Genomic DNA, 25,826 nt, shown 5'->3' on the forward strand with positions numbered 1-25,826 from the left:
ATTAATTGGCCAAACAATAACCTTCCTTTGGGCCGATTATTGACCGAATAATTAATAGAAAATAAACAGAAGTATGCAATGCTTATTATTTGGCCAAACAATAAACTTCCTTTGGGCCGATTATTGTTTGCATAAATAATAAACATTACTTTATTCTTAATTAGTTACCCAAACATGTATTTACTATCAATATGTGTATGTAATTCGGCCAAATATAGACCTTCCTTTGGGCCGACCAATATTTGCATGAATTACATAACATCATATTCCTTATGTTTTGAATAAATCAATTTTCACAAAAGAGGCTACTTTGGCAGCATAATGTTCAATCAATTTATTCTAAAACCAAATCTTTATAAAAAATGGGTATAATAATTCAAATTGTTACTAGTTTCCTCATGTAACAATTAAAAAAAATTAAAATTCCAAAAGGAATTAAATCTCAATGGTGTTCTTTTCCGATCTTAAGGAAAACCATATTTAAATGACATTAAAACAAATTTATGTGCCAAAAAAAATTTTTTTTTGATCTGTTAAGATTAAAATCAAACATTATAATTCAATAATACTTTATTAATGTTTTTTTTAAAAAATAAATCATTAATTTTATGAGTATCAATTTATATATATATATATATATACAAATAAAGCAACCAAAGCATGCTTATATTTCACCGTAACAAGCACACATATGTAATCGAACAAATTAATAATGCATATATATATGTATAAAGTTATAAACGGCCGAAACTCTAAAAGCAATCTAAATGGCCACAATGATATGCCTTGTGGATCGGAACAATACTAAATTCATATAGGAAGGTTTTCACATGTTCCAATGTATTATAGTGGAACAAAGCTATACCAGAGACAAAACGGTTGCAGGTAATTTATTTGTCGTGTTATATATAGTGTAATTCCAAACTTATCCTGAGCTAAGAAAGCAAAATACAAAAAGGATAGTAAGGAAGCCGATACGCATAGTTGTATTTGGCTATAAACAGCTTTAAGCCGATGGGCTGAATGGCATTGGGTTGTTATTGATGTTTCTTTTACCCAAACCCAACTCTTTTTTTCACTAGAACCCATGACATGTAGATTTCTTAGCTGGTGAAAGCCCATGGGATAGGAAGAAGCCTTTGTTCCTTCAATGTATTGAAGGGTATTGTTACAAGGTCGCAGCAGCTGTAGAAAAAGCGGGGTAGGCGGAGCTTCAATCAATACCAAAAATCGGGATACTAGAACGAAGGGAGCAAAGATTAACAAGCTTTGGCGGGGAGGAGAATTGTGGAGTGAAGCGGTAACTTAACCTCTGATGCGGAGCTTCTTGCCAAGTTGAAGCTAACAGAGAGACCTGATGCAGATTTCATGAATCAGATCACGCCTTGATTCCAAAGTCGAGTATGAACCGGAAAGTGGAATTAAACATGTTCATGTCAGGTAGGCCATAGGAGCATGTCTCTTGGTGGTAGAATTCGACGCTTTTGGAGAGAAGATCAAATTGGAGTTTGGATGGGTTGTGTTATGGGTTGAGTTATGGGTTTAGATAAGGTTTTGGGCTTAGCCCAAGCCAAAAGAAAGGTCTTGTTACAAAAAGAGCAAGGGTCTAGTAATGATACCTAAGCGGCGACCATTTGTGAAATGGGATGAAACACACTGTGTCATTATATGAGAAGATGAAGTCCTCAAAATCATCAGTGTAGTTATTGTTTTCTCAAGTTTGTTTGTTGTGAACTTCACTGGCAGATCGGTTGTAGCTGGAAAAAATGGAAGCCAGCAGCAGTGTCGTCCAGGACGCATGGTTATGGAGTGGTTCGAGAAAAGTTTTTTTGACGGAAGAAGGCAATGTTGCTGATGTTAACATGCAGGTATGTGTGACTTTTAACGCTGTAATACCATTTCCATATGTTGCTGTGCATATGTGATTTACTACAAAACTATTTATGTGGATGTATTGAACTGATTTATGTGGATGTATTGAACTGTTATTGCATAAAAAGATTTGATTCACTGTTACAGTTTTTTGTGTTACAGTCACATTTTTATCAGCTTGGTTAGTTAATTAGTTTAGTCAATTTATCAGAAGTTAAATTTTTGCAATAATGTACAGGTCAAATTTTTTGTGTTACTTGTCCTTTGACATTTTAGTTTAGTTCAAATAACAAACCAATCGGTATCTGTTCGGAGTCAATGTCACAGGCTTAAGAACATGTTACATGTTTGGATGAAAATTAATAAATAAAATAAAATTATTGGAGAAAAATTTTTAAGATAAAATTACTGTATAAGATTTTTAGGAATGGTTAAATTATTTTTTTAAACATACACATATTACCTTAAATTATTTTTTTATTTAGCTATCTCTTGTTGATATAATTACGTATTCATGTATATAAACTATTGTAAAATACGTAATTCTTAATTAGAGAACTAAGAACAAATATATTTTATAAAAAAAATTAATATCGAAAAAACTAGTTTCTACAAAGAGATACATAAAATGAATGGGTCCTTTATCATTTTTATTTGAGTAAACAAATGTTATATATGTACTCTCGTGTACTTTGTATTTATATTTTGATGGACATGTATACCCAAAACAAATGCTGCCTATACGTCTGTAATGATTTATTGGAGTAATTTTTTGAAAAAGTTAAGAATATTACTGTAGAATCAAAATTTGAAGTATTGATTTATTATTTGAAATGATTGTCAAATTATTCAAAGAAAATCTTATTTGCATTCATTTTTTGTTATACACTAAATTTACTCACTTATATCTGTTATAAAATGGACTCTAGATTTCAAACAAGAGCAGTAGAAAATAAGTTGATATATATATTATCAACATTCAAAATGTAAGAAATTTTTTTATTATCTCAAATATAGTGCATGAGATTCAATAATGAATAGTGTAAGATTCAAAAAAAGGCAACTTATTTTCTTATCAAACAAAAGCAAGTTATTTTCTTAAATGTCCCATTTAAGATTCATAATTTTGTTTTTTGTTTTTTTAGACTTGAACTGAAAATAACTTAAAAAAAAGGTCAAATTTACCTATATTTGATCAACTCAAGTTCTTTACTTTGAGACTTAATTTGTGCGTTACTTTGCATTTCACTTCATCAAATAAAACAACATTAATATTTCAAACTTCACTTGCAAGGAATCAAATATGATCACCGTAAAAAATTATTATTTAGGATAAATTAAAGACATTCAATGAAAGCATAATGGAATATTTATCATTTTTTTTATTTTCTAGATTGTGAAACTCTTTTATTTTGCCTAGGTGAGATCAAAGAAATGTGATTACTTAAAATATTTACATGGGTAGTATTTATACATTATCCATTTGATAGTAAAATGGTTGAGTTAATTTTACGAATCTGTTTTGTATTATAATGTAGGATGGAATGTATGATATGGGAGTTGAGGCAGATAAAGTTTCTGTGCAGATAGAGGGGACAGCTAGTGGATTCCCAGACCAGTTGATAAATCTGGAAGGTGTTAGTGTAGATGATGTTCTTCAAATGTAATTCAGCACTCCCGAAGAAGCAAGTGATTTCTACAACAACTATAGTCGAGTGAAAGGTTTTGCATCAAGGCAAGGGAAGAAAATAAGGAATAGCATAGGGCAAATTGTTAGATATACATTTGTATGTAACAGGCAGGGTTTTCGAGAGAAGAAATGGTTGGAAAAAATGGATAGGAAAAGAGAGCATAAGGTAGTCACTCGTTGTGGATGTCTCGCTGAGATGAGGATTAAAAAAAAAGATGGAATCGGGAATTGGTACGTGTCGCGGTTCATTGATGAACATAACCACGAGATGGTATCTGCAAAGTTTGTAAATTATCTAAGATCACATAGGAAGATATCAGAGGTTGAGATTGCTCATCTGACTAGTATGAGGGGAATTGGGATTAGTATTCCAAAGATATACGAATCCTTTGCAGCACAGCTTGGAGGTTTTAACAAGGTTCCTTTCACGAAACAAGACATGTATAACATGGTTAGGAGGCAAAGAGAATTGCAAGGTGGAGATGTGACTACTGCCATTAGGTTTTTGGAGGGGGTTGCTCGTATAGATGGTAGAATGTTTTGGCGGTATAAGGTGGGAGCGGAAGAGCACTTACACGATCTTTTTTGGAGTGATGGTCGTAGTCAGGATGATTATGCTGTTTTTGGGGATGTGCTTGCTTTCGATGCAACTTATGGACGTAATAAGTACAACCTACCGGTGGTGGTTTTCTCAGGAGTTAATCATCACAATCAAACCTGTGTGTTTGCCACGGAAATGGTTTCATGTGAGTCTCAAGAATCATATATTTGGGTTTTGCAACAATTCCTCGATTGCATGCAAGGAAAACCGCCAATTTCAGTGATCACAGACGGTGATCCTGCCATGCGAATAGCCATACAATCTGTTTTTCCCCAAGCTCATCACAGACTCTGCGCATGGCATCTTTTGAGAAATGCAACACAGAATATATGTGATCCGCGTTTCACGCAGTTGCTAAGACATTGTATGTTGGCAGACATGGAGATTAAAGAATTCGAAATGCACTGGCAGTCAATGGTCGACGAGTGTGGCGTTGTTGATGTAGAGTGGGTGAAAGACTTGTATAGGAAAAAGAATTCCTGGGCGACCGCCTACATACGAGGGAGGTTCTTTGCCGGTATAAGAACCACATCTCGTTGTGAATCGTTACATGCTAAGCTTGGGAGGTTTGTTGAGAGTAGGTATGGAGTATTGGAGTTTGTCACTAACTTTCAAAGATGTGTAGATTTTCTTCGTGATAACGAGGATGAACTCGAATTTAGGTCATGCTATGGTACTCCCGTGTTGCAAACAGAGTTTGTAGAGCTGGAAAAATCAGGATGGAGTAAATTCACACGAGAGATGTTTTGGAGATTTCGTGAGTCCCTCAAACGATGTGTTCAGGTTAGGATATTTGAAAGCAAGGTTACAGATCAGTCCCACATTTACAAGATTGAAAAGTACCGGCGACCGGATATGAGGTGGATTGTTGTGTGGGAACCTGTCACAAATAATTTCATGTGCACATGCATGCGGATGGAGTCCTTCGGGCTACCATGTGTGCATATCCTTGCTGTATGTGTTAGGTTGGATTTATGTGCACTGCCCGATAGCCTTGTGTTGCGCAGGTGGGCAAAAACAGCAAAGTTAACTATTGGTTCAGGTGAAGAAACAACGGACCACGCAGCAACTTATAGAAGCAGGTTGGGTGCCTTTTCTCAGATATGCAAGAGGTTAGGACGGGTCGCATGCATGAGTGATGAGGACTTCAAGTAATACTCTAAGAAGCTTCTAAGTGATGCAGTTGTGTTAGAAATTAAGTACGGGTTGAGACCTGATGAACCTATGGTGACAAGGGGGTTAGTCCGTCAAGGGATAAAGGACCCGGTCCGTGTTAGAACAAAAGGCACCGGACGATGTTCCCAGGCAGCTCCGTCAGTTGGGAAGAAGCGACGAAAGTGTAGCACATGTGGCCGACTTGGACATCGAAGGACGCGATGTCCCAATGCACCGAGCCAGACTTCCTTACGGCCAAGAGAGGACTTTGTGCTTAATAGGATGACTCAAGAAGTTCAGGTAAGTATAACATTATTCTTAATGAATTAACTTTTGAAACCAAATTTGCTATTAAACTAAAATATTAAGATATATTAAAGATGGTCCTTGATTAGTTTTAGTTTATAGTTATTGACATTTAACTTTATTATTCTCATATTTTAATTAGTGACTCTTGATTAGTGAATTTTTTTAATGTTGGTGATATTTAAATTGTAAAAGAATTTATTAGGTGGTAACATTAACATGAAAGAATATTAGGCAAGATTGGAGTAACTTGTGGCATAAGTTCTTACATCTTTTAATTTTTACTACCATTGTCCTCTTTCGAAGTTTGGTTTCATGTGATCATTCTCAGCCATTTGAATTAGTTTTAGTTTTTACAATATATTATAAAATTCAGGGTTACCTCGGTGTATGCATACTATCATTTGTTTTCCTAAATCATTAATCGAATACAAATCCTATTGAATCATCTGAAACTATTTTAAACAAAGTGATTATGTTTTATTCTCTATTACACTACCAAACTTTAACTAAGAAGGTCCTTGTTGACAACACTGTTCAACCACGCAGGGTGGCGAAAAACCAGTTCGGATCAGGAAGCGGAAGATTGGTTGTGATCCTTCTGTTGTCCAACCACCCATTTTTTCCGACTCTACCACATGTATTGGTGAATGTAGTTAGTTGCCAGAGGTGTGACCCTTAAGGTTACATTTGGATGTGATACTTGACAAAGTTATATTTTGGATAATTTGTGTTTACCTCTATTTAAATTGGATAAATACTTGTACCATAATGAAGGGTTTATTTGTTGCATTAGATTGACTTATGTAGTCCGTTTGCTTCTATATGTATTGGTGAAAGTTATTAAACTAAGCAGGTGACATTTCAATGCAGATGAGAGTACTTGCATCACCTTTGATGCTTTTGAATAATTATTTGATGTATAAATTGTGAAATATTCGTTTTCAAATAGATTTAAGTTGTATCACCATATTTCGTCATGGTTAGAAAGACTTTTTTTTTTCTAATGTTCCGATTCGTAACACATGTCAGTGAAGACTTTTAAACTATACTTGTATGTAAGGACGGATCTATGAAACAGAGTGTGGGAGCAAAATGCCAACGCTACTATTAAAGAAATTTCTGGAGCAGTATATAACAACAATAACCATTTATCCCTATTAAATTCATTCATTTGTCATTGCTGGAATTTTTTTACCTCAATCAGGTGTAGTTGATAGTCATGAGAGTTTTCGTTTAGATATGCATTTTGATGATCAATTTTTGGAGTTAATTAAAAAAAGTATTCTTTATTAGAAATAGGTTGAGATTTGATAGAATATTTTTTGTCATCGTTGTTTTTACTTTTTAAAGTTAACTTTAATTTTGTCGTATAATCTGAAACAGCAAAAAACAACTATATAAGTTTTCAATATTATGAAGAGTGGGTCTGCTGATCGTAAGAGAGATAAATTCTAAAATGATTGTAGTTACATAATTTAAAAACTTTAACCAAATTAGATTAAAATACTCTGTTAGATTTTATAACTTCCTTTATACAAATTAAATTTAAATGCTCTATTAGATTTTATAGCTTTCTCAAATTTTTATTTACGTACTCACAATTTAAAATTTTGTCTTTATGTTAAGTTTCTATATTAGATAAAAAAATTTAAGTTGGTTCTTTTTAATTTTTTTTGTTATCAATTGTTTTATATTTAAACTAAGATGGCTTATACTATGTTAAAAACAAATTATTTTATAGTTAGTCTCTCTTCTTTAAAAGATGATAACCACTAAAAAATGTTATAATATAAGAACTAAATTTAAAAATTGGTAAAAAAAAAGGACTTACAATATACTGAAAGCAAAAGATTATTATTATGATTATTATATTAAAAAATATCTCTTAAAATAGCAGTCGGTAATAGCTAAGGAAGATAACTCATTTTTACTTTAAACATAATTAAAGAGTCTAATTTTGCAAAGCATAGACAATTCCCATAAATAAGCAGATTAATACCACATACCAACAATACTAGTGGTCTTCATGATTCAAAATACATATGTATAGATAGATTTAACAACAGTGAAGCCTAAAGACTAATATTTCACCATGGTTCAAAAGAGGTAACTCTAAAAGAGTATACCTAAGCTTCGAAATGTGGATTGTGTACTCTTACCGGTAGCCTAGATCACTATTCTCCACACCAAAATAACTAAATAAGTAGAGCAACTAGTATTACATCTTAATATCATGACAGACCTAAATAATTGATTAATTTTTTGCAATTCTAAGATAAACAGGCATAATCCATGTTTGCTACTCAATGCTGTGCAGAATGGTGTTCCATGCCGCTGCACTATTCAACTCAACCTTCTTTAGAACCTCATTAATTGGAAAGCGGACGATGTTTATAGCTGTCCTCATCCGCACCCTATCTGGCATTGTCTATTCATGAAATCCACACAAAATTTAGGTAACAAATTGAAACATCAGTCGAGGAAGGTAATTTTTGTGCCAATTTTAAAACAAATCTTGTATATGTTACCATGTTTCCTATGTCAGTGAGGTTGAATTTGCCAGCCAGTTGCAGCCAATATAACATCCATGTTGCCGACTGAAAGCTGCCGTTTATTTTCACCATAAATTACTTCATATTCACAATGGTATCATTCTTTTGTAAAGAATCATTCACGAGCTTGAAATTCTCTTACCTGTCATCTAGAGTAGGAACTCCTTGTGGATACTGAATAGATCCCCATGTGGTAGGGTCAGGGGAAACAAGCTGGAAGCTTCCAGCATTGCGATCTAGCCTAAAAATCTGTGATAGCGCAATCATCTAAAAGATAAAACAAAAATTAATTAACAAAGAGCTCAAATTACCATCTTATCTCACGAAGGAATTAGGTATTACTTTTGTAGTTTATGAATACAAAACAAATTTTCAAAACTCACTATGGTTCGCATGTTGCGTTCTCGCCGTTCTATTGTATCTGGTGCCTTGGTCACGTCAAGAGAGTACACCCTTGCATTTGATACATCTATGACCATCAGATACCATGAATGACTTGCTTCGCAAATTGGCACAAACACCTACAACTCATCATTTGAAAGATAATTATGAATGAAAACTTTAATCATAAATTAATTTCACAGATACTCAATTACAATAAGATTTCGATGATAAATATTACATGCTCCAATTGGGTTGTTTCAGACATTGGTGCACGAAATTGTGAACACTACAACTTCGCACAACTAACCAGCAAGTGCACTGGGTCGTCCAAGTAATAAACCTTACGCGAGTAAGGGTCGATCCCACGGAGATTGTTGGTATGAAGCAAGCTATGGTCACCTTGTAAATCTTAGTCAGGCAGACTCAAATGGGTGTAGATGATATATGAATAAAACATAAAGATAAAGATAGAGATACTTATGTATATCATTGGTGAGAGCTTCAGATAAGCGTATGAAGATGCTTTCCCTTCCGTCTCTCTGCTTTCCTACTATCTTCATCTAATCCTTCTTACTCCTTTCCATGGCAAGCTTATGCAAGGGTTTCACCGTTGTCAGTGGCTACCTCCCATCCTCTCAGTGAAAACGTTCCTATGCTCTGTCACAGCATATGGCTAATCATCTGTCGGTTCTCGGTCAGGCCGGAATAGAATCCATTGATTCTTTTGCGTTTGTCACTAACGCCCCGCCTGCTAGGAGTTTGAAGCACGTCACAGTCATTCAATCATTGAATCCTACTCAGAATACCACAGACAAGGTTAGACCTTCCGGATTCTCTTGAATGCCGCCATCAGTTCTCGCCTATACCACGAAGATTCCGGTTAAAGAATCCAAGAGATAAACACTAGAGCCTTGGTTGCTTGTAGAACAGAAGTGGTTGTCAGTCACTTTGTTCATAAGTGAGAATGATGATGAGTGTCACGGATCATCACATTCATCAAGTTGAAGAACAAGTGATATCTTGGACAAAGAACAAGTGGAATTGAATAGAAGAACAATAGTAATTGCATTAATACTCGAGGTACAGCAGAGCTCCACACCTTAATCTATGGTGTGTAGAAACTCCACCGTTGAAAATACATAAGAACAAGAGTGATCATTGGTTTCGGCCCCTGATGAGCGGATAATTTATACGCTTTTTGGCATTGTTTTTAGTATGTTTTTAGTATGATCTAGTTAGTTTTTAGTATATTTTTATTAGTTTTTAGTTAAAATTCACTTTTTTGGACTTTACTATGAGTTTGTGTGTTTTTCTGTGATTTCAGGTATTTTCTGGCTGAAATTGAGGGATCTGAGCAAAAATCTGATTCAGAGACTCAAAAGGACTGCAGATGCTGTTGGATTCTGACCTCCCTGCACTCGAAGTGGATTTTCTGGAGCTACAGAAGCCCAATTGGCGCGCTCTCAACGGCTTTGGAAAGTAGACATCCTGGGCTTTCCAGCAATATATGATAGTTCATACTTTGCCCAAGATTTGATGGCCCAAACCGGCGTTCAAAGTCACCTACAGAAATTCTAGCGTTAAACGCCGGAACTGGCACCTAAATGGGAGTTAAACGCCCAAACTGGCACCAAAGCTGGCGTTTAACTCCAAGAGGAGTCTCTACACGAAAATGCTTCATTTGCTCAGCCCAAGCACACACCAAGTGGGCCCGGAAGTGGATTTTTATGTCATTTACTCATCTCTGTACACCCTAGGCTACTAGTTTTCTATAAGTAGGACCTTTTACTATTGTATTAAAAATCTTCTGATCTTTGGAACCTTTTTCTTGAGATCTTTTGATCACTTTGGGAGGCTGGCCATTCGGCCATGCCTGGACCTTGTTCTTATGTATTTTCAACGGTGGAGTTTCTACACACCATAGATTAAGGTGTGGAGCTCTGCTGTACCTCGAGTATGAATGCAATTACTATTGTTCTTCTATTCAATTCCGCTTGTTCTTTGTCCAAGATATCACTTGTTCTTCAACTTGATGAAGGTGATGATCCGTGACACTCATCATCATTCTCACTCATGAACAAAGTGACTGACAACCACTCTTGTTCTACAAGCATCTGAGGCTTAGTGAATATCTCTTGGATTCCTGATACACGATGCATGGTTGATCGCCTGACAACCGAGTGCTCGCCTGACAAACGAGCCAGCCATTCCGTGAGATCAGAGTCTTCGTGGTATAGGCAAGAACTGATGGCGGCATTCAAGAGAATCCGGAAGGTCTAACCTTGTCTGTGGTATTCTGAGTAGGATTCAATGATTGAATGACTGTGACGTGCTTCAAACTCCTGAGGGCGGGGCGTTAGTGACAGACGCAAAAGAATCACTGGATTCTATTCCGGCCTGATTGAGAACCGACAGATGGATAGCCGTGCCGTGACAGGGTGCGTTGAACATTTCCAATGAGAGGATGGGAGGTAGCCACTGACAACGGTGAAACCCTTGCATAAGCTTGCCATGGAAAGGAGTAAGAAGGATTGGATGAAGACAGTAGGAAAGCAGAGAGACGGAAGGGAAGGCATCTTCATACGCTTATCTGAAGCTCTCACCAATGATATACATAAGTATCTCTATCTTTATCTTTATGCTTTATTCGTTTATCACTATACCCATTTGAGTCTGCCTGACTGAGATTTACAAGGTGACCATAGCTTGCTTCATACCAACAATCTCCGTGGGATCGACCCTTACTCGCGTAAGGTTTATTACTTGGACGACCCAGTGCACTTGCTGGTTAGTTGTGCGAAGTTGTGTTTATGCCATGGTATTGAGCACCAAGTCTTTGGAGCCATTACCGGGGATTGTTCTGTGTATTAAAAAGTATTGATCACAATTTCGTGCACCAAGTTTTTGGCGCCGTTGCCGGGGATTGTTCTTGAGTATGGACAACTGACGGTTCATCTTGTTGCTTAGATTAGGTATTTTTCTTCAGAGTTCTTAAGAATGAATTCTAGTGTTTCATGGTGATCTGTTGAAATCTGGCTGGCTGTGAAGCCATGTCTAATCTTATTGGACCGAGTTTTCAACTGATCATCACAATAGCTTGTTGATCTCTATCAATCTTGCTATTGGAGCAATGATCTGCTAAGGCTTGGCTGGCCATTGGCCATGTCTAGTGTTTTGGACCGAAGCTTTCTTTGAAAGCTTGGCTGGCTGTGAAGCCATGTCTAATTCCTGGACCGGAGTCTTAGACTAGCATTGCAATGATTCCTGGAAATTCAAATTGAGAATTCTGAAACCTTTATTTTCTATTTTCATATAATTTTCAAAAAAAAAAAAGCACAAAAAAAAAATTTACAAAGTCATAAAAACCAAAAATATTTCATGTTTCTAGTTTGAGTCTAGTGTCTAATCTTAAGTTTGGTGTTTTGCATGCCTTATTTATTTGATCTTGGTTCTATTTTCAAGTCAATAGTACAGGGGACTGAAGATTCAGAACATGCAGCAGAGGAATTACACAGAAAAACTGGGCGTTCAAAACGCCCAGTGAAGAAGGACAGACTGGCGTTTAAACGCCAGCCAGGGTACCTGGTTGGGCGTTTAACGCCCAAAAAGGTAGCATTTTGGGCGTTAAACGCCAGAATGTATACCATTCTGGGCGTTTAACGCCAGAATGGTGCTAGGGGGAAGATTTTGTTTTTCAAATCAATTTTTTTTCAAGTTTTCAAAGTTTTTCAAAATCAAATCTTTTTCAAATCATATCTTTTCAATCAAATGTTTTCAAAATCAATTTCTTTTTTTTTAAAGATACTTCCTAACAATTAATGATTTGATTGAACATTTTAAGTATGTTGCCTTTTCTGTTGAGAAAGGTTTAATGTTTGAATCATATCTTTTCTTGTTAGGCAAGTCATCAATTTTTAAAATCAAATCTTTTTAAAATTGTTTTCAAATCAAATCTTTTAAATCATATCTTTTTAATCACATCTTTTTCAAATTAGTTTTCAATCAAATCTTTTTAATTTCTAATTTCAAAATCTTTTTCAAAAATCACTTGATTTCTTTCCCACTCTTATTTTCGAAAATCAAGTAGTGTTTTTCAAAATATTTTCAAACTTCTTCACTTAATTTTCGAAAATTTCCTTCCCCTCTTCTCACATCCTTCTATTTATGGAGTATCACTCCTTCTTAATGCACAATTCGAACTCCATCTAATTAAAGTTCGAATTCTTCTCCTTCTTCTTTCTTCTATTTTTCTTTTCCTCTGACACCTCAAGGAATCTCTATACTGTGACATAGAGGATTTCACATTTTCTTGTTCTCTTCTCTTTCATATGAGCAGGAGCAGAGACAAAGGCATTCTTGTTGAAGCTGACCCTGAACCTGAAAGGACCTTGAAGCGGAAGCTAAGAGAAGCTAAGGCACAACTCTCTGTTGAGGACCTGACCGAATTCTTCAAAGAAGAAGAACTCATGGCAGCCGAAAACAACAACAATGCCAACAATGCAAGGAAGGTGCTTGGTGACTTTACTGCACCTACTCCCGATTTCTATGGGAGAAGCATCTCTATCCCTGCCATTGGAGCGAACAACTTTGAGCTTAAGCCTCAATTAGTTTCTCTAATGCAACAGAATTGCAAGTTCCATGGACTTCCAATGGAAGATCCTCATCAGTTTTTAGCTGAGTTCTTGCAAATCTGTGACACAGTCAAGACTAATGGGGTTGACCCTGAGGTCTACAGACTGATGCTATTCCCTTTTGCTGTAAGAGACAGAGCTAGAATATGGTTGGACTCTCAACCTAAAGAAAGCCTGGACTCTTGGGAAAAGCTAGTCAATGCCTTCATGGCAAAATTCTTTCCACCTCAAAAATGGAGTAAGCTTAGAGTGGAAGTCCAAACCTTCAGACAAAAGGATGGTGAATCCCTCTATGAAGCTTGGGAAAGATACAAACAATTAATCAGAAAATGTCCCTCTGACATGCTTTCTGAATGGAGCATCATAGGTATTTTCTATGATGGTCTCTCTGAACTATCCAAGATGTCTTTGGATAGCTCTGCTGGAGGATCTCTTCATATGAAGAAGACGCCTACAGAAGCTCAAGAGCTAATTGAAATGGTTGCAAATAACCAATTCATGTACACTTCTGAAAGGAATCCTGTGAACAATGGGACAAGTCAGAAGAAAGGAGTTCTTGAGATTGATGCTCTGAATGCCATATTGGCTCAGAACAAGATATTGACCCAACAAGTCAATTTGATTTCTCAAAGTCTGTCTGGAATGCAAAATGCACCAAGCAGTACTAAGGATGCTTCATCTGAGGAAGAAGCCTATGATCCTGAGAACCCTTCAATGGAAGAGGTGAATTACCTAGGAGAACCCTATGGAAACACCTATAATTCTTCATGGAGAAATCACCCAAATTTATCATGGAAGAATCAAGAGAGACCTCAACAAGGTTTCAACAACAATAATGGTGGAAGAAACAGGTTTAGCAATGGCAAGCCTTTTCCATCATCTTCTCAGCAACAGACAGAGAATTCTAAGCAGAACCCCTCTGACTTAGCAACCATGGTCTCTGATCTAATCAAAATCACTCAAAGTTTCATGACTGAGACAAGGTCTTCCATTAGGAATTTGGAGGCACAAGTGGGACAGCTGAGTAAGAAAATTACTGAACTCCCTCCAAGCACTCTTCCAAGCAATACAGAAGAAAATCCAAAAGGAGAGTGCAAAGCCATAACCATGGCCGAATTTGGAAAGGAAGGAGGGGAAGTGAACGCCACTGAGGAAGGCCTCAATGGGCGTGCACTGACCTCCACTGAGTTTCCCAATGAGGAACTATGGGAATCTGAGGCTCAAAATGAGACCATAGAGATTCCATTAGACTTACTTCTGCCATTCATGAGCTCTGATGAATATTCTTCCTCTGAAGAGGATGAGTATGTCACTGAAGAGCAAGTTGCTAAATACCTTGGAGCAATCATGAAGCTAAATGACAAGTTATTTGGAAATGAGACTTGGGAGGATGAACCCCCTTTGCTCACCAAAGAACTGGATGACTTGTCTAGGCAGAAATTACCTCAAAAGAAACAAGATCCTGGGAAGTTTTCCATACCTTGCACCATAGGCACCATGACCTTCAAGAAGGCTCTGTGTGACTTAGGGTCAAGTGTAAACCTCATGCCTCTCTCTGTAATGGAGAAGCTAGGGATCTTTGAGGTACAAGCTGCAAGAATCTCACTAGAGATGGCAGACAACTCAAGAAAACAAGCTCATGGACTTGTAGAGAATGTTTTGGTGAAAGTTGAAGACCATTACATCCCTACTGATTTCATAGTCCTAGAGACTGGGAAGTGCATGGATGAATCCATCATCCTTGGCAGACCCTTCCTAGCCACAGCAAAGGCTGTGATTGATGTTGATGGAGGTGAACTGATCATTCAAGTGAATGAAAAATCCTATGTGTTTAAGGCTCAAGGATATCCCTCTGTCATCATGGAGAAGAAGCATGAAGAGCTTCTCTCAAATCAGAGACAAACAGAGCCCCCACAGTCAAACTCTAAGTTTGGTGTTGGGAGGCCACAACCAAACTCTAAGTTTGGTGTTGAACCCCCACATTCAAACTCTAAGTTTGGTGTTGGGAGGTTCCAACATTGCTCTGAGTATCTGTGAGGCTCCATGAGAGCCCTCTGTCAAGCTACTGACATTAAAGAAGCGCTTGTTGGGAGGCAACCCAATGATTATATTTTATATATTTTCTTTTGTTATTTTATGTTTTTTTGTAGGTTGATGATCATAAGAAGTCACAAAATCCATTGAAAAAGCAAAAACAGAATGAAAAGCAGGAAGAAAAACAGCACACCCTAGAGGAAGAATTCACTGGCGTTTAAACGCCAGTAAGGCTAGCAGTTGGGCGTTTAACGCCCAGTCTGGCACCCTTCTGGGCGTTTAACGCCAGAAAGGGGCACCAGACTGGCGTTAAACGCCAGAAAAGGGCAAGAACCTGGCGTTAAACGCCAGGAATGGGCACCAGCCCGGCGTTTAACGCCAGAAATGCCTCAAAACGTGATTTTGAGTGCCAATTGGTGCAGGGATGACTTTTCCTTGACACCTCAGGATCTGTGGACCCCACAGGACCCCCACCAACCCCACCACTCTCTCTTTCTTCTTTCCCCATTCACCAATCACCTCAATACCTCTTCCCCAAAAACCCTTCACCTATCAAATCCCATCTTTCTCTTCACCACTCACATCCATCCTTCATAAAACCCCACCAATCTCACCCTTCAAATTCAAACCACTTTCCCTCCCAAACCCACCCATAATGGCCGAACCCCATCTCCCCTCTCTCCTATAAATACCCTTCTTCAATCCTTCATTTTCACACAACCTAAACACCACTTCTACCCCTCCTTGGCCGAATACATAAGCCACTCCTTTCTTCCTCATTTCTTCTTCTTCTACTCTCTTCTTTCTTCTTTTGCTCGAGGACGAGCAAACATTTTAAGTTTGGTGTGGTAAAAGCATTGCTTTTTGTTTTTCCATAACCATTTATGGCATCCAAGGCCGGAGAAACCTCTAGAAAGAGGAAAGGGAAGGCAAAAGCTTCCACCTCCGAGTCATGGGAGATAGATAGATTCATCTCAAGGGTGCATCAAGATCACTTCTATGAAGTTGTGGCCTTGAAGAAGGTGATCCCCGAGGTCCCCTTTTCACTCAAAAAGGGTGAATATCCGGAGATCCGCCATGAGATCCGAAGAAGAGGTTGGGAAGTACTTACCAACCCCATTCAACAAGTCGGAATCTTGATGGTTCAAGAGTTCTATGCCAATGCATGGATCACCAAGAACCATGATCAAAGTGTGAACCCGGATCCTAAGAATTATCTTACTATGGTTCGGGGGAAATACTTGGATTTCAGTCCGGAAAATGTAAGGTTAGCATTCAACTTGCCCATGATGCAAGGAGATGAGCATCCTTACACTAGAAGGGTCAACTTTAATCAAAGGTTGGACCAAGTCCTCACAGTTATATGTGAAGAGGGCGCACAATGGAAGAGAGATTCAAGAGGGAAGCCGGTTCAATTGAGAAGGCATGACCTCAAGCCCGTGGCTAGAGGATGGTTGGAGTTTATCCAACGCTCAATCATTCCCACTAGCAACCGGTCTGAAGTTACTCTAGACCGGGCCATCATGATTCATAGCATCATGATTGGAGAAGAAGTAGAAGTTCATGAGGTCATAGCCCAAGAACTCTACAAAGTGGCGGATAAGTCTTCCACCTTGGCAAGGCTAGCCTTTTCTCATCTCATTTGTCACCTCTGTTATTCAGTTGGGGTTGACATAGAAGGAGATATCCCCATTGATGAGGACAAGCCCATCACCAAGAAAAGGATGGAGCAAACAAGAGACCCCTCTCATCATGAGATCCCTGAGATACCTCAAGGGATGCACTTTCCTCCACAAGGCTATTGGGAGCAAATTAACACCTCCCTAGAAGAACTAAGTTCCAACATGGGACAACTAAGGGTGGAGCATCAAGAACACTCCATTCTCCTCCATGAAATTAGAGAAGATCAAAGAATCATGAGAGAGGAGCAACAAACACAAGGAAGAGACATTGAGGAGCTCAAGCACTCCATAAGACCTTCAAGAGGAAGAACAAGCCGCCATCACTAAGGTGGACCCGTTCTTTAATCTCCTTGTTCTTTATTTTCTTGTTTTTTCGAATTTTAGTGCTTTATGTTTGTCTATGTTTGTGTCTTATGATCATTAGTGTCTTAGTGTCTATGCCTTAAAGTTATGAATGTCCTATGAATCCATCACCTTTCTTAAATGGAAACTGTTCTTAATTGAAAAGGAGAAGAATTGCATGAATTTTGAATTTTATAACAAGTTTAATTATTTTGATGTGGTGGCAACACTTTTGTCTTCTGAATGTATGCTTGAACAGTGCATATGTCTTTTGAATTTGTGGTTCATGAATGTTGGCTCTTGAAAGAATGATGAAAAAGGAGACATGTTACTGAGGATCTGAAAAATCATAAAAATGATTCTTGAAGCAAGAAAAAGCAGTGAATACAAAAAAAAAATTCGAAAAAAAAAAGAAGAAGAAAGAAAGAGAAAGAAATAAAGTTATGATCCAAGGCAATAAGAGTGTGCTTAAGAACCCTGGACACCTCTAATTGGGGACTTTAGCAAAGCTGAGTCACAATCTGAAAAGGTTCACCCAATTATGTGTCTGTGGCATGTATGTATCCAGTGGTAATACTGGAAGACAGAGTGCTTTGGGCCACGGCCAAGACTCATAAAGTAGCTGTGTTCAAGAATCATCATACTTAACTAGGAGAATCAATAACACTATCTGGATTCTGAGTTCCTAAAGAAGCCAATCATTCTGAATTCCAAAGGATAGAGTGAGATGCCAAAACTATTCAGAGGCAAAAAGCTAAAAGCTCCGCTCATCTAATTAATACTGATCTTCATAGATGTTTTTGGAGTTCATTGCATATTCTCTTCTTTTTATCTTATTTGATCTTCAGTTGCTTGGGGACAAGCAACAATTTAAGTTTGGTGTTGTGATGAGCGGATAATTTATACGCTTTTTGGCATTGTTTTTAGTATGTTTTTAGTATGATCTAGTTAGTTTTTAGTATATTTTTATTAGTTTTTAGTTAAAATTCACTTTTCTGGACTTTACTATGAGTTTGTGTGTTTTTCTATAATTTCAGGTATTTTCTGGCTGAAATTGAGGGATCTGAGCAAAAATCTGATTCAGAGACTCAAAAGGACTGCAGATGTTGTTGGATTCTGACCTCCCTGCACTCGAAGTGGATTTTCTGGAGCTACAGAAGCCCAATTGGCGCGCTCTCAACGGCGTTGGAAAGTAGACATCCTGGGCTTTCCAACAATATATGATAGTCCATACTTTGCCCAAGATTTGATGGCCCAAACCGGCGTTCAAAGTCACCTATAGAAATTCCAGCGTTAAACGCCGGAACTGGCACCTAAATGGGAGTTAAACGCCCAAACTGGCACCAAAGCTGGCGTTTAACTCCAAGAGGAGTCTCTACACGAAAATGCTTCATTTGCTCAGCCCAAGCACACACCAAGTGGGCCCGGAAGTGGATTTTTATGTCATTTACTCATCTCTGTACACCCTAGGCTACTAGTTTTCTATAAGTAGGACCTTTTACTATTGTATTAAAAATCTTCTGATCTTTGGAACCTTTTTCTTGAGATCTTTTGATCACTTTGGGAGGCTGGCCATTCGGCCATGCCTGGACCTTGTTCTTATGTATTTTCAACGGTGGAGTTTCTACACACCATAGATTAAGGTGTGGAGCTCTGCTGTACCTCGAGTATGAATGCAATTACTATTGTTCTTCTATTCAATTCCGCTTGTTCTTTGTCCAAGATATCACTTGTTCTTCAACTTGATGAAGGTGATGATCCGTGACACTCATCATCATTCTCACTCATGAACAAAGTGACTGACAACCACTCTTGTTCTACAAGCATCTGAGGCTTAGTGAATATCTCTTGGATTCCTGATACACGATGCATGGTTGATCGCCTGACAACCGAGTGCTCGCCTGACAAACGAGCCAGCCATTCCGTGAGATCAGAGTCTTCGTGGTATAGGCAAGAACTGATGGCGGCATTCAAGAGAATCCGGAAGGTCTAACCTTGTCTGTGGTATTCTGAGTAGGATTCAATGATTGAATGACTGTGACGGGCTTCAAACTCCTGAGGGCAGGGCGTTAGTGACAGACGCAAAAGAATCACTGGATTCTATTCTGGCCTGATTGAGAACCGACAGATGGATAGCCGTGCCGTGACAGGGTGCGTTGAACATTTCCAATGAGAGGATGGGAGGTAGCCACTGACAACGGTGAAACCCTTGCATAAGCTTGCCATGGAAAGGAGTAAGAAGGATTGGATGAAGACAGTAGGAAAGCAGAGAGACGGAAGGGAAGGCATCTTCATACGCTTATCTGAAGCTCTCACCAATGATATACATAAGTATCTCTATCTTTATCTTTATGCTTTATTCGTTTATCACTATACCCATTTGAGTCTGCCTGACTGAGATTTACAAGGTGACCATAGCTTGCTTCATACCAACAATCTCCGTGGGATCGACCCTTACTCGCGTAAGGTTTATTACTTGGACGACCCAGTGCACTTGCTGGTTAGTTGTGCGAAGTTGTGTTTATGCCATGGTATTGAGCACCAAGTCTTTGGAGCCATTACCGGGGATTGTTCTGTGTATTAAAAAGTATTGATCACAATTTCGTGCACCAGCCCCAGAGAGGGAACCAGAAGAACCAAGATCTGATCTAAGAACTAGATGTCCAAAGATGAAAATACAATAGTAAAAGGTCCTACTTATAGAAAACTAGTAGCCTAGGGTGTACAGAGATGAGTAAATGACATAAAAATCCACTTCCGGGCCCACTTGGTGTGTGCTTGGGCTAAGCATTGAAGCATTTTTGTGTAGAGACTCTTCTTGGAGTTAAACGCCAGCTTTTATGCCAGTTTGGGCGTTTAACTCCCATTTAGGTGCCAGTTCCGGCGTTTAACGCTGGGATTTCTGAGGGTGACTTTAAACGCCGGTTTGGGCCATCAAATCTTGGGCAAAGTATGGACTATCATATATTGCTGGAAAGCCCAGGATGTCTACTTTCCAACGCCGTTGAGAGCGCGCCAATTGGGCTTCTGTAGCTCCAGAAAATCCACTTCGAGTGCATGGAGGTCAGAATCCAACAGCATTTGCAGTCCTTTTCAGTCTCTGAATCAGATTTTTGCTCAGGTCCCTCAATTTCAGCCAGAAAATACCTGAAATCACAGAAAAACACACAAACTCATAGTAAAGTCCAGAAAAGTGAATTTTAACTAAAAACTAATAAAAAGTATACTAAAAACTAACTAAAACTACTAAAAACATACTAAAAACAATGCCAAAAAGCGTACAAATTATCCGCTCATCACAACACCAAACTTAAATTGTTGCTTGTCCCCAAGCAACTGAAAATCAAATAAGATAAAAAGAAGAGAATATACTATAGACTCCAAATTATCAATGAAACTTAGCTCCAAATTAGATGAGCGGGACTAGTAGCTTTTTGCCTCCGAACAGTTTTGGCATCTCACTTTATCCTTTGAAATTCAGAATGATTGGCTTCTTTAGGAACTCAGAATCCAGATAGTGTCATTGATTCTCCTAGTTAAGTATGATGATTCTTGAACACAGCTACTTATTGAGTCTTGGCCGTGGCCCAAAGCACTCTGTCTTCCAGTATTACCACCGGATACATACATGCCACAGACACATAATTGGGTGAACCTTTTCAGATTGTGACTCAGCTTTGCTAAAGTCCCCAATTAGAGGTGTCCAGGGTTCTTAAGCACACTCTTTTTGCCTTGGATCACAACTTTATTTCTTTCTTTTTCTTTCTTTTTCTTTTTCTCCCTTTTTTTTCGTTTTTTTTTTTGTATTCACTGCTTTTTCTTGCTTCAAGAATCATTTTTATGATTTTTCAGATCCTCAGTAACATGTCTCCTTTTTCATCATTCTTTCAAGAGCCAACAATTTTAACATTCATGAACCACAAATTCAAAAGACATATGCACTGTTCAAGCATACATTCAGAAAACAAAAAGTATTGTCACCACATCAAACTAATTAAGCTAGTTTTAAAGATGAATGCGAAATCCTGTACTTCTTGTTCTTTTGTAATTAAAACATTTTTCATTTAAGAGAGGTACTGGATTCATAGGACATTCATAACTTTAAGGCATAGACACTAAAACACTAATGATCATAAGACATAAACATGGACAAACATAAAGCACAATTTTCGAAAAACAAGAAAATAAAGAACAAGGAGATTAAAGAACGGGTCCACCTTAGTGATGGCGGCTTGTTCTTCCTCTTGAAGGTCTTATGGAGTGCTTGAGCTCCTCAGTGTCTCTTCCTTGTCTTTGTTGCTCCTCTCTCATGATTCTTGGATCTTCTCTAATTTCATGGAGGATGATGGAGTGTTCTTGATGCTCCACCCTTAGTTGTCCCATGTTGGAACTCAATTCTCCTAGGGAGGTGTTAATTTGCTCCCAATAGTCTTGTGGAGGAAAGTGCATCCCTTGAGGCATCTCAGGGATCTCATGATGAGAGGGGTCTCTTGTTTGCTCCATCCTCTTTCTTAGTGGTGGGCTTGAGGTCATGCCTTCTCAGTTGAACCGGCTTTCCTCTTGAATCTCTTTTCCATTGAGCGCCCTCTTCACAAATGTCTGTGAGGACTTGGTCCAACCTTTGATCAAAGTTGACCCTTCTTCATGGCCACAACTTCATAGAAGTGGTCTTGATGCACCCTTGAGATGAATCTTTCCATCTCCCATGACTCGGAAGTGGAAGCTTTTGCTTTCCCTTTCCTCTTTTTAGAGGTTTCTCCGGCCTTGGATGCCATAAATGGTTATGGAAAAATAAAAAGCAATGCTTTTACCACACCAAACTTAAAAGGTTTGCTCGTCCTCGAGCAAAAGAAGAAAGAAGAGAGTAGAAGAAGAAATGAGGAAGAAAGGAATGGCTTTGTGTTCGGCCATGTATGGGTGGGTTTGGGAGGGAAAGTGGTTTGAATTTGAATGGTGAGATAGGTGGGGTTTTATGAAGGATGGATGTGAGTGGTGAAGAGAAAGATGGGATTTGATAGGTGAAGGGTTTTTTTTGGGGAAGAGGTATTGAGGTGATTGGTGAATGGGTGAAGAAGAGAGAGAGTGGTGGGGTTGGTGGGGATCCTGTGAGGTCCACAGATCCTGAGGTGTCAAGAAAAAGTCATCCCTGCACCAAATGGCATGCAAAATCACGTTTTGAGCCAATTCTGGCGTTAAACGCCGGGCTGGTGCCCCTTTCTGGCGTTTAACGCCAGGTTCTTGCCCTTTTCTGGCGTTTAACGCCAGTCTGGTGCCCCTTTCTGGCGTTAAACGCCCAGAATGGTGCCAGACTGGGCGTTAAACGCCCAACTGCTAGCCTTACTGGCGTTTAAACGCCAGCAAGTTCTTCCTCCAGGGTGTGCTGTTTTTCTTCCTATTTTTCATTCTGTTTTTGCTTTTTTAATTGATTTTGTGACTTCTTATGATCATCAACCTACAAAAAAACATAAAATAACAAAAGAAAATAGATAAAATATAACATTGGGTTGCCTCCCAACAAGCGCTTCTTTAATGTCAGTAGCTTGACAGAGGGCTCTCATGGAGCCTCACAGATACTCAGAGCAATGTTGGAACCTCCCAACACCAAACTTAGAGTTTGAATGTGGGGGTTCAACACCAAACTTAGAGTTTGGTTGTGGCCTCCCAACACCAAACTTAGAGTTTGACTGTGGGGGCTCTGTTTGACTCTGATTTGAGAGAAGCTCTTCATGCTTCCTCTCCATGGTGATAGAGGGATATCCTTGAGCCTTAAACACATAGGATCTTTCATTCACTTGAATGATCAGTTCACCTCCATCAACATCAATCACAGCTTTTGCTGTGGCTAGGAAGGGTCTGCCAAGGATGATGGATTCATCCATGCATTTTCCAGTCTCTAGGACTATGAAATCAGTAGGGATGTAATGGTCTTCAACTTTTACCAGAACATCCTCTACAAGTCCATAAGCTTGTTTTCTTGAGTTGTCTGCCATCTCTAGTGAGATTCTTGCAGCTTGCACCTCAAAGATCCCTAGCTTCTCCATTACAGAGAGAGGCATGAGGTTTACACTTGACCCTAAGTCACACAGAGCCTTCTTGAAGGTCATGGTGCCTATGGTACAAGGTATGGAAAACTTCCCAGGATCTTGTCTCTTTTGAGGTAATTTCTGCCTAGACAAGTCATCCAGTTCTTTGGTGAGCAAAGGGGGTTCATCCTCCCAAGTCTCATTTCCAAATAACTTGTCATTTAGCTTCATGATTGCTCCAAGGTATTTAGCAACTTGCTCTTCAGTGACATACTCATCCTCTTCAGAGGAGGAATACTCATCAGAGCTCATGAATGGCAGAAGTAAATCCAATGGAATCTCTATGGTCTCATTTTGAGCCTCAGATTCCCATGGTTCCTCATTAGGGAACTCAGTGGAGGCTAGTGCACGCCCATTGAGGTCTTCCTTAGTGGCGTTCACTTCCTCCCCTTCCTCTCCAAATTCGGCCATGTTTATGGCCTTGCACTCTTCTTTTGGATTTTCTTCTGTATTGCTTGGGAGAGTACTAGGAGGGAGTTCAGTAACTTTCTTGCTCAGCTGTCCCACTTGTGCCTCCAAGTTCCTAATGGAGGACCTTGTTTCAGTCATGAAACTTTGAGTGGTTTTGATTAGATCAGAGACCATGGTTGCCAAGTCAGAGGGGTTCTGCTTAGAATTCTCTGTCTGTTGCTGAGAAGATGATGGAAAAGGTTTGCCATTGCTAAACCTGTTTCTTCCACCATTATTGTTGAAACCTTGTTGAGGACTCTCTTGATTCTTCCATGAGAAATTTGGGTGATTTCTCCATGAAGAATTATAGGTGTTTCCGTAGGGTTCTCCTAGGTAATTCACCTCTTCCATTGAAGGGTTCTCAGGATCATAAGCTTCTTCTTCAGATGAAGCATCCTTAGTACTGCTTGGTGCATTTTGCATTCCAGACAGACTTTGAGAAATCAAATTGACTTGCTGAGTCAATATTTTATTCTGAGCCAATATGGCATTCAGAGTATCAATCTCAAGAACTCCTTTCTTCTGACTAGTCCCATTGTTCACAGGATTCCTTTCAGAAGTGTACATGAATTGGTTATTTGCAACCATTTCAATTAGCTCTTGAGCTTTTGTAGGCGTCTTCTTCAGATGAAGAGATCCTCCAGCAGAGCTATCCAAAGACATCTTGGATAGTTCAGAGAGACCATCATAGAAAATACCTATGATGCTCCATTCAGAAAGCATGTCAGAAGGACATTTTCTGATTAATTGTTTGTATCTTTCCCAAGCTTCATAGAGGGATTCTCCATCCTTCTGTCTGAAGGTTTGGACTTCCACTCTAAGCTTACTCAATTTTTGAGGTGGAAAGAACTTTGCCAAGAAGGCATTGACTAGCTTTTCCCAAGAGTCCAGGCTTTCTTTAGGTTGAGAGTCCAACCATATTCTAGCTCTGTCTCTTACAGCAAAAGGGAATAGCATCAGTCTGTAGACCTCAGGGTCAACCCCATTAGTCTTGACTGTGTCACAGATTTGCAAGAATTCAGCTAAGAACTGATGAGGATCTTCCAATGGAAGTCCATGGAACTTGCAATTCTGTTGCATTAGAGAAACTAATTGAGGCTTAAGCTCAAAGTTGTTTGCTCCAATGGCAGGGATAGAGATGCTTCTCCCATAGAAGTCGGGAGTAGGTGCAGTAAAGTCACCAAGCACCTTCCTTGCATTGTTGGCATTGTTGTTGTTTTCGGCTGCCATGGGTTCTTCTTCTTTGAATATTTCTGTTAGGTCCTCTACAGAGAGTTGTGCCTTAGCTTCTCTTAGCTTTCGCTTCAAGGTCCTTTTAGGTTCAGGGTCAGCTTCAACAAGAATGCCTTTGTCTTTGTTCCTGCTCATATGAAAGAGAAGAAAACAAGAAAATATGGAATCCTCTATGTCACAGTATAGAGATTCCTTGAGGCGTCAGAGGAAAAGAAAAATAGAAGGCAGAAGTAGAAAATTCGAACTTATCAAAGAAGATAGAGTTTGAATTTTGCATTAAGGAATAGTGTTAGTCCATAATAGAAGGATGTGAGAAGAAGGGAAGTAGTTTTCGAAAATTAAGTAAAAGATTTTAAAAACATTTTGAAAAACACTAGTTAATTTTCGAAAACCAAGAGTGGGAAAGAGATCAAGTGATTTTTGAAAAAGATTTTGAAATTAGAAATCAAAAAGATTTGATTGAAAATTATTTTGAAAAAGATGTGGTTAAGAAGATATGATTGGTCTTTTAAAAAGATGTGATTGAGAAGATATGATTTGAAAACAATTTTAAAAAGATTTGATTTTAAAAATTAATGACTTGCCTAACAAGAAAAGATATGATTCAAACATTAAACCTTTCTCAACAGAAAAGGCAACATCCTTGAAATGTTCAATCAAATCATTAATTGTTAGCAAGTATCTTTGAAAAAGGAAAGAAATTGATTTTGAAAAGGTTTGATTGAAAAGATTTGATTTGAAAAAGATTTGAGTTTGAAAAACTTTGAAAACTTGGAAAAAAATTGATTTGAAAACAGAATCTTCCCTC

The 25,826-nt window shown here is 38.5% G+C and overlaps 1 protein-coding gene and 2 non-coding genes across 3 annotated transcripts; 2 read left to right on the plus strand and 1 right to left on the minus strand.

Annotated features, from left to right (window-relative positions):
• The first annotated feature begins 1,766 nt into the window (after positions 1-1,766).
• On the plus strand, positions 1,767-5,318 carry LOC130950096 (protein FAR1-RELATED SEQUENCE 5-like). Its single transcript, XM_057878648.1, has 3 exons — positions 1,767-1,868; positions 3,411-3,535; positions 3,671-5,318. Exons 1-3 carry the CDS (start codon positions 1,767-1,769, stop codon positions 5,316-5,318), a joined length of 1,875 nt encoding a protein of 624 aa, XP_057734631.1.
• An 8,116-nt stretch (positions 5,319-13,434) lies between these two features.
• LOC130952140 (small nucleolar RNA R71) lies at positions 13,435-13,542 on the minus strand. Its single transcript, XR_009074321.1, has one exon. It is a non-coding gene; the product is annotated as a small nucleolar RNA R71 (small nucleolar RNA).
• A 10,960-nt stretch (positions 13,543-24,502) lies between these two features.
• LOC130953759 (small nucleolar RNA R71) lies at positions 24,503-24,610 on the plus strand. The gene has a single exon (XR_009075921.1). It is a non-coding gene; the product is annotated as a small nucleolar RNA R71 (small nucleolar RNA).
• Positions 24,611-25,826: the final 1,216 nt, after the last annotated feature.

This window comes from Arachis stenosperma, chromosome 9 (genome assembly GCF_014773155.1).
Source record: "Arachis stenosperma cultivar V10309 chromosome 9, arast.V10309.gnm1.PFL2, whole genome shotgun sequence".
Classification (NCBI taxonomy): Eukaryota; Viridiplantae; Streptophyta; class Magnoliopsida; order Fabales; family Fabaceae; genus Arachis; species Arachis stenosperma.

Excerpts from the sequence above, each read along its gene's own strand:
- LOC130950096 (XM_057878648.1), top strand. The coding sequence starts at position 1,767 with ATGGAAGCCAGCAGCAGTGTCGTCCAGGACGCATGGTTATGGAGTGGT. Across the intron at positions 1,869-3,410 it reads TTGCTGATGTTAACATGCAG|GATGGAATGTATGATATGGG; the intron begins GTATGTGTGACT and ends ATTATAATGTAG. Across the intron at positions 3,536-3,670 it reads GTAGATGATGTTCTTCAAAT|GCAGGGTTTTCGAGAGAAGA; the intron begins GTAATTCAGCAC and ends TGTATGTAACAG.